The sequence below is a fragment of the Takifugu rubripes genome, unplaced genomic scaffold (genome assembly GCF_901000725.2).
Source record: "Takifugu rubripes unplaced genomic scaffold, fTakRub1.2, whole genome shotgun sequence".
Lineage (NCBI taxonomy): Eukaryota > Metazoa > Chordata > Actinopteri > Tetraodontiformes > Tetraodontidae > Takifugu > Takifugu rubripes.
Window position 1 is genome coordinate 763,340 of NW_021821632.1, and position 11,458 is coordinate 774,797.

Consider the following 11,458-nt stretch of genomic DNA (forward strand, 5'->3'; position numbering starts at 1 on the left):
TGGATCCTCAGGTTGATCAGGAGCTCCTGCACTCTGAATAGCTTTCACAACTGCTGCTGAGGCTTCTGTGTGGGGGACATGCTTCCTTCTTTCAATGAGTGGAGTTACAAGTGCCGTTCCTAGCTGCTCCAGGAACACCCTCCTCTTGTTCTGCTTACGAGACATCCAGGTCAGGTTGATCTCTCTCCAAATCACAAAGGCATTGTAGGAGGAAACATCAATGATGTTGTGGAAGATGACCAGGGGCCAGCGGGCAGTCATCCTTCTGCAGCTGTATCACCTTATCTAGGTTGTCCACACCTCCTTTGTTGCAGCTGTAGTCTAGGATGATGACTGGCTTCCTGTCCTTACGATCGCTAATGTCACCGCCTGTGTGCAGTGTGCTCAGAAGAACTACATTCTTGTTTTTCTTTGGGAGGTATGAAACTAGAGTGGTGGTGGGTGTGAAGGCAAACTTTGATGAGAGGACCTCTCTCTCTTTTGATGCAAGCAGTGCAGGTGGGAGCTCAGGCTTGTTCTTTCGAACTATACCAACCATGGTGATCTTCCTCTTCAGGAGCTGCTGTCCGAGTTCATAAGAGGTGAAGAAATTATCACATGTCACATTGTGACCCCTCAGTCCCTCTGTCACATCAAGCACAACTCGCATCCCCTGTTTCTTCTCTGGGCTTCCACTGGTCGGCTTCCCGGTATAGACTTGCATTTTCCAAGCATAGCTTGATTTGGCATCGCAAGCCACCCATGACTTAATCCCATATTTTGCTGGCTTGCTGGGCATATACTGCCGGAAAGGACAACGACCTTTGGACAGAAGACATTAGCATCAGTGATTAGTATCAGTGTCACAGAAAACAGTCAAAGAAATCAATAGTAAAAATCACTTTTATTAGAAATATGAAAATAGATTACCTCTAAATGGAACCAGTTGCTCATCCACTGTTACGTCAGGCCCTGGATTGTAGAGATAGGGCAGCCGCTCCACCCACTTGTCCCAGACCTCCCTTATGGCTGCAAGTTTGTCTGTCACACGTCTTGCTGGTCTTGACTCACGGTCATCAAATCGTAGCAGTCTTGAGTAGGTGTGAAAGAGTTTGAGTGGCATTGTGGCTCGGAAAATTGGTCTTCCACTCTCTGCGTCCCATAGACTAGCTGCAGCCTCACCTCGGGACCTGTATACACCTGCTAAGATTAGCAGCCCTAAGTAGGCCTGCAGGTCAGTCTCATCCATCTTTTTCCAGCTGTCTCCATATTTGCGAAAACCCTGCAGATTTGTCATCTTCAGGATTATTTTTTCTATTGCTGGTGTGATAAACAGGTAGAATGTAGAGACAATGTCACGGGCATGAGAAACGGCATACCTTGTGGGTCCTGGGGTCATCTTTATGAAGTTGTGTTCTGCATGCCTGCCGTGTTGGTCATATTCTGCTGAGGACCATGTTATTTTGCCATTTTTTGAAAGAAAAGTCTCTCTTTCAGTTTCAGGGTTTTCTTCTTCTGAAGATGATTCATCATGCTCTGGGTTGTATTCCTCCCCATCTTTTTCTTCTGATAAATCCTCCACTTCCTCTTCTGAATCAGAGTTGTCTTGTTGGACATCTGAAAAAATCAGCTCTTGAGCCTCTTCAGCATTATAATGCGCACTCATGGTCTTAGCATAGAGAGTCCTGTCATCTGCAGCACCTTTATATTCTCTCTGCAGTCTGCGAGAACGCCACCTATCTTGTGTCGTTTATGTCTACTACTGATTGATCTGAGACACAACTAAAACACTAACATTCTGTGGTGTGTAAATAACTTTGTGACCTTGATTTCAACTCTATTTGCCTCACAGGTCATTTTGACCTGATGACCACCTTTGTACTTTTTTTGTACAGCTTACATGGAAATGGGAATAAAAGCAACATTTCACTTTTTCTACTGCTGGGGCCAATCTAGGAAAAGTCATACAATTTCAAGTTAAAAAAAATATCATTTAGGGGATTTTTGGTTTTGGTTTTTAATGCAGTGGCAGGTCATTTTGAACTGAGGACAACAGGAGGGTTAATTGACTCATATAAGCAGTCTTTAAAGTCCAACTTTATTATCAAATACAAATACACATATTTGAAAAAAAAATCAAAATGCTTTCTGGTATTGTTCAGGGTGCCGGACCAAATGTGGAGGCGGGCCGAATCCGGCCGTAGTTTGGTCACCACTAAGTTAGGGGTTAGGGTTAGGGGGTTAGGGTTAGGTCTTCTCCAGAATTAATCACCTTAGCCTCTCTTAGCCTTTTTTCAGTATTCACTGAAATAGTCCATGTTAAGAATGCATTTGCATACAATTCCCCCAAAAATCCTTTTATAATTTTTCACGTTATTGTTTCCACAGACCATAAAAGCCGACTTATAACATTGGTATATGATAAAAATGTGGGAAAAAATCAAATTACATTTTTGAATTCAAAGCTCACATTAAGCTAGTATATTGGCAATAAAGTGAATGTTTTTCTCTTCACAGATCAGAATCAGAAAGTGCAAAAAATGCAGTTGTCACTGAACGCAAACATCTTCCCCACAAAATTGTGGCGCTTGGTCAATGACAGTGATATTCATCAAACACACAAACATCATCAAAAAGGATCTAATGGAGAAGGGGTTTTTGTCTTTGAATGGCTTCAAAGACTCCAGGTTCTCGAGTTTTGGACGCCAGCTGAAATTGTATGGCTTTAAGAGATCCAGGCCTTTCAATGGAGACAAGCCCAACATCCTTCAATATTTCCACCCACACTTCCAAAGGAGACGACCTGAACTTCTTCCCCTTCTGAGGAGATGTGATCAAAAATGTGGATTCGGAATGAAGAATTTTAGCAAGAATCATCTGACAGAGAGGTGGAGGGACCATCGAAATCTCTATGACACAGATGATTCCATAGATGTCAATCTGAACAATGGTGAGTCTCTCAATGTTCACTCTAAAGAAATATAGCACAGAAGTATATTTGGTCTTGTAACCATATATATAACCCAGGTCATGGTCTGGGGGTCCCCTTAGCGTGGCACCCAATCTGTGGGTGCAGTAATGTACAACCCAGTGCTCCTACGCTCAGTTTGTGTGTTTGCTCCGAGTGTATGAATGAGAAGGTGAATGGAGGTCAAATGTGTAAATATTTTGGCTTCTAATTTTCGCCACCCTATGGAACTAACTGTGGTGCACAGGAACAATGGAAACATTTCTCACATTATATTTTGCTTTTACCGCAGAAAAATATGAACAAAAGGAACCCATCCCACATTTGACACAATCCTCTGAACCCACAGTCCCTTCAGAAGTCCCTGGTTCCAGTAACAGTGTAGGATCTCCTTTTGAGCCCATCATGCCCCAGTCATCCCTCCCTCAATCAGGTGAGCTGCTTATCAATCACATTTCCAGTAAAGTGCTGCTGATATTTGCTGACATTGTTAGAATTGGATTCTTACAAAAACGTTTATTCTTTGAAGTATGGTCAAGGATTTAGGTCTACAGTAGGTGAGCAATATACAGTCAAATCTAAATATCAATTTGATAAACATGACGGTAAATAACCAACCAGAAATAACAAGCACATACTAAAATACTTTTGAATACACCCATTTAAATCCTTAAAACAAACCCATTGAATTAAGCTCAAGCTAGCAAGTGAGTAATACTGTGGCTATTTCCTCCTCAGATTAGAAAACAAAGTTTTCACTGAATGGAAACATCTTCCCTACGGAATTGCGGCGATTGGCAGATGACTGCAACATTGACACCATAGCCTGGAACGACCTTCTCTATTAGATTCTCATCATCAATGAGAATAGAATCCTGGGCTCTAAGTACCCCTACCTGTTAATTTCTATAGGTATAACATTCACTTGTCAAACAAAGTCTTGGGGGCGAGAAGAACCTGTTGGAGGACTGCGGCTTGCTTTTCTGAGACAGGGGCGCTCCTTTGATGGTGTCCATATAATTACCCTGCCGGGTGAGGTAGGGCCACTCCACCTCTCTCTCTGGCCCACGCTCTTTATCGACGGGGGCATTGCAAAGGATGCGCTTCTTAGACTGCTTGTAGGCAAACTCTTCATTGATGGCTTTGGCATATCCATCCTGGATTCTTCTCGCACTCTTGCAATGGTCTCTCAGAAGACCCTTCTGAATATCTTCGGTTTCGTTGAACACCTTCATTCTGTGACTCATTTCTTCTCTTTCCTGCTCTCCGCCTCTTTTGGTCTTGCTTTCCCTTTCATCTGCCACCTTCTGAACGTACTCCTTGAACTGTCCAACTGCTGCCAGCCTCTTCCTCTCCTTTTCCTTTTCCTCAGCCTCTTTGGCATTTTTCTGAGCGGTCACAGCCTCAATGTACTGCTTCTCCTGTAGCCTGGCACGAGCGGCAGCCTTCTTCAGCTTGATGTCTGCCAGCTGTTTGTAGACAAAATATTGTGCGGTGCCTGAATCTTCTCCATCTTCCTCATCGCTGAAATCTTCTTGCGTCTTCAAATCGTGCCCATTGATCTTGTTCCTCACCTTCTTTTGCTTGGCCCAGAATGCAGCCAGAGAGTTGGTGTGAAGCTTTTTCTGGAGTTCCACTCTCTCTTGCCACTTCTGACCCTCGTCACACTTGAAGTGCATTTTCTTTTCATTAATCATGTTTTCCAAGTCATCCCTTTTCTTGCACTTCAGTTTGGAGGCAATCATTTCTGCATTTTCTGCATCCACTTTGGCCCTCGTCTGTTTCTGCTTTAACATCCTCACAAAGTTCTTGTCTAAATTATGATAATGATTGTGCGAAGGTGAAGGCGGCTCTATGCACTTTTCCGTGATGACTTCCTCAAGCACGATTAGATCTCTGGGGCGCTGATCCCTCCAACTTGCCTTCACAGGAGGCAGATGAAAAGCTGGCGGCTCTTCAGGCTCAGGCTTCCCTCTACGAAGAACAGGTTTATTTTTGGCTTGATTTTCTTCAACAACCTTGGGCTTTGTTTGAGCAGTAAATCTCCTCTGTAATCTTTCGTTATTTTGGCGATTTTGAGGTTTGGACTGCTCAAGAAGCGTCTGAATAAGTGGCACTGGCTTCTTTGGCTGTTTCAAAGTTTCTTCAGTAAGCATGATCTTATTTTTGCCTTGAGGCGGAGCGCCGATGTAAAAACGTGGCCTAGATTCACTGGACTTTTCCTTTTTCTTTTTGTTTATGTGGTCGATTAAACTACATGTTATAAGTTTTGCTTTGACCCGGAATTCCATCATTGTCGTTCGCTGTTGTTTCTGTTAGTATTTGACTGTTACCAGTTAAATTATATGGACGAACTATTTCAGCATATACATTATTTGAAAACCTTTATGAATATTTTAACTTAAGGATCAAAGCAGGTATTAACTTTATATAAAAGACAATAGCGGGCTATAAAGCTGCAGTGGGTTATAAGTTGCTTTTATACAAAACACCAGAGGATAAATAGGATTTGAAGCATTGAAGTGGTGCGTATGTGTAACAAGAAATCCAAGACCAACACGTGTCTTTTAGATCCCCTCCCAACACACCTGTCTCTGGCTGCATTACCAATGATAGGCAGCTCTATCCTGGACCAGATTAATTGTTCTTTAGTGACAGGTTATGTACCCCGGTCCTACAAGGTGGCAGTGATTAAACCGTTGCTTATAAAACCATCACTGGATCCTGATGTCTTAGCAAATTATAGGCCGATATCCAACCTTCCTTTATCTCTAAAGTTCTTGAGAAGGTGGTGGTGACTCAGTTACTGGAGCACCTGCAGAGAAACAGCCTGTTTGAGATGTTTCATCGCTCATCGCAGCACAGAAACAGCACTTCTTAAAGTTACTAATGATCTTCTTATAGCTTTTTATAGTTTTACAAAAGATAGGAGGATTGACTGTTCCACGCCCAGGACGAAAACCACATTGCTCCTCCTGAATCCGAGGTTCGACTATCCGGCGGACCCTCCTCTCCAGTACCCCTGAATAGACCTTACCAGGTAGGCTGAGGAGTGTGATCCCCCTATAGTTGGAACACACCCTCCGGTCCCCCTTCTTAAAAAGAGGGACTACCACCCCGGTCTGCCAATCCAGCGGCACTGCCCCCGATGTCCACCGATGTTCGTCCTGGGCGTGGAACAGTGGACCAGCTCTACACCCTCAGCAGGGTCTTCGAGGGTGCATGGGAGTTTGCCCAACCAGTCCACATGTGTTTTGTGGACTTGGAGAAGGCATTCGACCGTGTCCCTCGGGGGGTCCTGTGGGGGGTCCTCCGAGAGTATGGGGTGTCGGGCCCGCTGATACGGGCTGTCCGCTCCCTGTACGATCGGTGCCAGAGTTTGGTCCGAATTGCTGGCAGTAAGTCGAACTCGTTTCCGGTGAGGGTTGGCCTCCGCCAGGGCTGCCCTTTGTCACCGATTCTGTTCATAATTTTTATGGACAGAATTTCTAGGTGCAGTCATGGTGTTGAGGGGATCTGGTTTGGTGACCTCAGGATCGCGTCTCTGCTTTTTGCGGATGATGTGGTCCTGTTGGCTTCATCGGCCCGTGACCTCCAACTATCACTGGATCGGTTCGCCGCCGCCTGTGAAGCGGCTGGGATGAGAATCAGCACCTCCAAATCCGAGGCCATGGTTCTCGACCGGAAAAAGGTGGAGTGCCTTCTCCGGGTAAAGGAGGAGATCCTGCCCCAAGTGGAGGAGTTTAAGTACCTCGGGGTCTTGTTCACGAGTGGGGGAAGAATGGAGCGGGAGATCGACAGGCAGATCGGTGTGGCGTCCACAGTAATGCGGACTCTGCACCGGTCCGTTGTGGTGAAGAGAGAGCTGAGCCGAAAGGCGAAGCTCTCGATTTACCGGTCGATCTTCGTTCCTACCCTCACCTATGGTCATGAGCTTTGGGTCATGACCGAAAGAACAAGATCACGGGTACAAGCGGCTGAAATGAGCTTCCTCCGTAGGGTGGCTGGGCTCTCCCTTAGAGATAGGGTGAGAAGCTCTGCCATCCGGGAGGAGCTCGGAGTAGAGTCGCTGCTCCTCCGCGTTGAGAGGAGCCAGATGGGGTGGCTTGGGCATCTAGTCAGGATGCCCCCTGGACGCCTCCCTGGTGAGGTGTTCAGGGCATGTCCCTCCGGTAGGAGACCCCCGGGGAGACCCAGGACACGTTGGAGAGACTATGTCTCTCGACTGGCCTGGGAACGCCTGGGGATCCCTCCGGATGAGCTGGAGGAGGTGGCTGGGGAGAGGGAAGTCTGGGCTTCTCTCCTTAGGCTGCTACCCCCGCGACCTGACCCGGATAAGCGGTAGAGAATGGATGGATGGATGGATGAGGAGGATTGACCTGTAGATTTATTATGTTCTATTTGTGGCCGAATGTATTGTGCAGCCTGACAACAATTATTAGATGTTGAAGCTAAGATGTGCCCTGACATTGTTGTCAATACCTTTGAACTTGTTATAAAGGCATTTCTTTTTGGGTTCAATCAGCACCCTAACCCCTGACCCTAATGAATTTACACATGTGATTTTCCCCTTATACTAAAGGGAATGTAATACTGGCAATCCACCTGGCAATCCACCTACAAATGGAAATAGTGTGATTCTTTCTATTTTGGAAATGTATTCACTAATTGTATTCATTCAATTTATTATTTCAGTATCACTGCAAAACAATTAGGCTGGTTGAGGACCATTATTGCATTATCAATGTGTGTTTCCATTCACATTGATGACAAATATAGAAATCTTGTTCTATAGTACGGTGTTAAACAATTAAAAAATTACCACTAATATCTTTAGTTATAAAACAATTTAATATCACAAATGTCACAAAATGCTCTATCTAGTTGTTAAATTCTTGGCTTAGTAAAATTCAACTGGACTTCCTTTGGTTTTAACCCTAACCCTTACCCTAGTCCCTTTGGTTTTAACCCTAACCCTAGTCCCTTTGGTTTTAACCCTAACCCATACCCAAACCCTAACCCTAACCCTAGTCCCTTTGGTTTTAACCCTAACCCATACCCAAACCCTAACCCTAACCCTAGTCCCTTTGGTTTTAACCCTAACCCTTACCCGAACACTTTGGTAACCCTAACCCCTGTGGGAAACACCATCACTTAACCGAGGAGGTGGCTTACAACACCAGCTTATCCAGTTTACCAAAGATTTTGGTTTGAAGGAAAGGGAATAAAAATAAGCCATCTTTGTTCATCTTAAAAATCCTCTGTCCTCAACAGAGGATGCTATGACAACAACACAGTATGTAGCTCTGGGATTCCAAAGAGTTCATTTAGAACTGAAGTGGCCTCTTGATGTGAAGACATGAAACTTTTGCAAATTGACAAAACTGATCTGCATGTTTCAGTGTTGCTTTCAGTGTTTAAAAAGTATAGTAATCCTCATCACTCTGAAACTAAAGTTGAAGTCCACAGGAAAGTTGAACAGAGATTTGGCATCTTGTATTTTTGCTGTTTTGGCAGAAAACACCTTAGATGAAGAATTGCTCACCCCCATCCCCCTTGTGACACGCTGTAAAACCAAGGTCCCTCCAGAAGATCACTATTCCAGTCATGATATGAGATATACTTTTGACTCCAACAAAGGATCATGCAAGGGTGGCCCCAAATCTCGATCCAAATCACCCACTCGTTTGATTCTAGAAAATCCAGATGTGTTAGCTCCTGGCTACATGGTCCCAGGCGAGCACAATAGAAATTGTCCCATCATTGTAGTAGGGGCTGTCACACACAGCACAACAACAGCTAAGAAGTGTCTTGAACTTGTAAATTGATGTGCTACTAAGTTGTGAGACATAATCTAAAAGGATTATCTGAACTGTTTCAGACTTTGGGCAGCACAAGGGCAGCTCTCTGATCACAGGCTTTGTCCCCTGCCATGATTCTAACCAGGTTGGTGAATTTTAGTGTAACAGTTTCATCTTGTGAGCACTGGTGCCAGATTAACTGACCACGCAGTGGAGTACTTTGGTTTATTGTGACATCGTTGCTCAAAGCTAACAAACATTAATAAATTGTCTCTAACCTTTATATTTTACTTTTTCAGATGGGATCCCCAATGGAGATAGACCAGATTGAAGACCAAAATTCCACAGAGGTTGCAGAATTGCACCTTCCTTCAGCAAGGGTATTCCAGACATCATTTGTCGATTATCCTTTTTAAAAGCATTCATTTTTGTTTAGAATGCCATGAAAGATAGCTGAGAATTTTCTTTACAGGAGGACTTTAAAATAGTGTAATAGATGAACTAAGATCATGTTTTACTCAAGTCTCATTTATACTCTCCTTGTTCTTAGGGTTAGGGTTAGGGTTATTCTTTAACAATTGCTCCATAGTATAAATAATATTTAATGTCTGTGATGGGTTCTGGGTGTGTCAGCAACAATAAACACTTTCTGCTTGCTTTGAGGCTGTCCAATTTCTATCAGTAATGGTATTGATTCCTTAACCATTCGGATTTCCATCCTCTGATTTGCTGGTCAGAGCAAAATTGTTAGAGGAACCAGGAACTGTAGACCATGTCCTTGTTGGTGGATGTCCAAAATTCGTCGGACAGCGAAGGCTGCTGTTGATCACACTGGGGAAAGGAGGGGGGCAGGAAGGCGGAACCAGGTCCAACTAAAAAACCGGCTTCAGCACAGACACTTGGAATGTTGGACACAGCTTGAGGGGAAAAAGGCAACTTGGAAAGGGTGCACGGGCGATGAGTTCAACATCTGGTCCACTGCGAAAAGTCTGAGAAACTGCAGAGCCAGTTTGGACGATTCTACCCGAAAGGGGAGGTCTTGAGAGGACCACAACTGAATGTAAACATCTTCCCGACAAAATTGTGGTGCTTGGTCAATGACGGTGACATTGACACCATTGTCTGGAACCAACAAGGTGACGGGATCATCATCAATAAGGATCTAATGGAGAAGGAGTTTTTGTCTTTGAATTACTTCGAAGCTTCCAGTTCCTCGAGTTTTGGATGACAGCTGAATTTGTATGGCTTCAAGAAATCCAGGCCTTTTATTAGAGACAAGCCCAACATCCATCATTATTTCCGCCCCAACTTCAACCTGAACTTCTTCCCCTTCTGAGGAGATGTGCTCAGAAAGTTCTGCTTAAAAAAAACATCACTGGATCCTGACGTATTAGCAAATTACAGGCCTATATCCAACCTTCCTTTTATCTCTAAAGTTCTTGAGAAGGTGGTGGTGACTCAGTTACTGGAGCACCTGCAGAGGAACAGCCTGTTTGAGATGTTTCAGTCAGGCTTTAGAGCTCATCACAGCACAGAAACAACACTTCTTAAAGTTACTAATGATCTTCTCATAGCTTCAGATCATGGACTGGTCTCTATGCTGGTTCTGCTGGACCTCAGTGCTGCTTTTGATCCAGTTGATCACAGCATCCTGTCACAGAGACTGGAGCATGTGATTGGGATTAAAGGGACAGCACTAGACTGGTTTAGATCAGATTTATCTGATAGATACCAGTTTGCTCATGTCCATGGTGTTCCCTCCTCATACAGTAGGGTTAGCCACGGGGTTCCTCAAGGTTCTGTACTTGGACCAATCCTCCTCACATTGTACATGCTTCCCTTAGGGAACATTATTCGGCAGCATGGGATAAATGTTCATTGTTATGCTGATGACACTCAACTTTATTTATCCATGAAACCAGAGGAGACAGAAGTTAGTGAAGCTCCAGACCTGTCTTAAAGACATAAAGTCCTGGATGTCTTCAAATTCCCTCCTACTTAACTCAGGAAAAACTGAGGTCATGGTGTTTGGTCCTGAACCTCTCAGGGATAGATTAGATCACATGATCACTCTAGATGGTATCTCATTAACATCTAGTCTCTCTGTGAGGAATCTAGGAGTAACTTTTGACCAAAATCTCTCCTTCAACTCCCACATTAAATTAGTCTCTAGAAGTGCCTTTTTTCACCTGAGGAACATCACAAAGATCAGGAAGCTACTGACCCACCATTATGCTGAAAAGTTAGTCCAGCTTTTGTTACTTCCAGGCTGGACTATTGTAATTCTTTATTATCAGGGTGTCCAAACAACTCTTTAAGAAGCCTCCAGTTGATCCAAAATGCTGCAGCCAGAGTTCTGACAGGTATTGACCACAGAGATCACATGACTGCTGCCCGTTAAATTTAGAATAATTTTTAAAACCCTTCTTTTGACCTACCAGGTCCTCAGAGGCTGAGCTCCATCCTACCTGGAGGAGCTAGTGATACCTTATCAGCCCAATACTCTACTTGTCTACTTGTGGTTCCCAGAGTCTCTAGGAGTAGAATGGGGGGCCGAGCATTTAGCTACCAGGCCCCCCTGCTATGGAACCAGCTCCCTGTCCAGGCCAGACTTAAAACCTTCCTCTTTGAAAAAGCTTATTGTTACTAATTCAGTAGTTCCAGTTACTATCATAGACAGACAAATTCCCATACTTAGGGGGTCGTCTAA

The 11,458-nt window shown here is 44.2% G+C and overlaps 2 protein-coding genes across 3 annotated transcripts; one reads left to right on the plus strand and one right to left on the minus strand.

Annotated features, from left to right (window-relative positions):
- Positions 1 to 217: 217 nt before the first annotated feature.
- On the minus strand, positions 218 to 1,489 carry LOC101075632 (piggyBac transposable element-derived protein 4-like). Its single transcript, XM_029831978.1, has 3 exons — positions 1,359 to 1,489; positions 910 to 1,261; positions 218 to 801 (listed from the first exon to the last, which is right to left on the minus strand). The coding sequence occupies exons 2-3, from the start codon at positions 1,226 to 1,228 to the stop codon at positions 218 to 220; spliced, it is 903 nt and encodes a 300-aa protein (XP_029687838.1). The 5' UTR covers positions 1,229 to 1,261; positions 1,359 to 1,489.
- A 716-nt stretch (positions 1,490 to 2,205) lies between these two features.
- On the plus strand, positions 2,206 to 9,397 carry LOC115248308 (uncharacterized). Of its 2 annotated transcripts, none has more exons than XM_029831950.1 (4): positions 2,206 to 2,929; positions 3,240 to 3,380; positions 8,829 to 8,893; positions 9,048 to 9,397. In XM_029831950.1, exons 1-4 carry the CDS (start codon positions 2,575 to 2,577, stop codon positions 9,162 to 9,164), a joined length of 678 nt encoding a protein of 225 aa, XP_029687810.1. In that variant the 5' UTR covers positions 2,206 to 2,574; the 3' UTR covers positions 9,165 to 9,397. The 2 variants fall into 2 exon arrangements, with proteins under 2 accessions (XP_029687810.1, XP_029687811.1); XM_029831951.1 differs by having other exon boundaries at positions 3,297 to 3,380.
- The last annotated feature ends 2,061 nt before the right edge of the window (positions 9,398 to 11,458 follow it).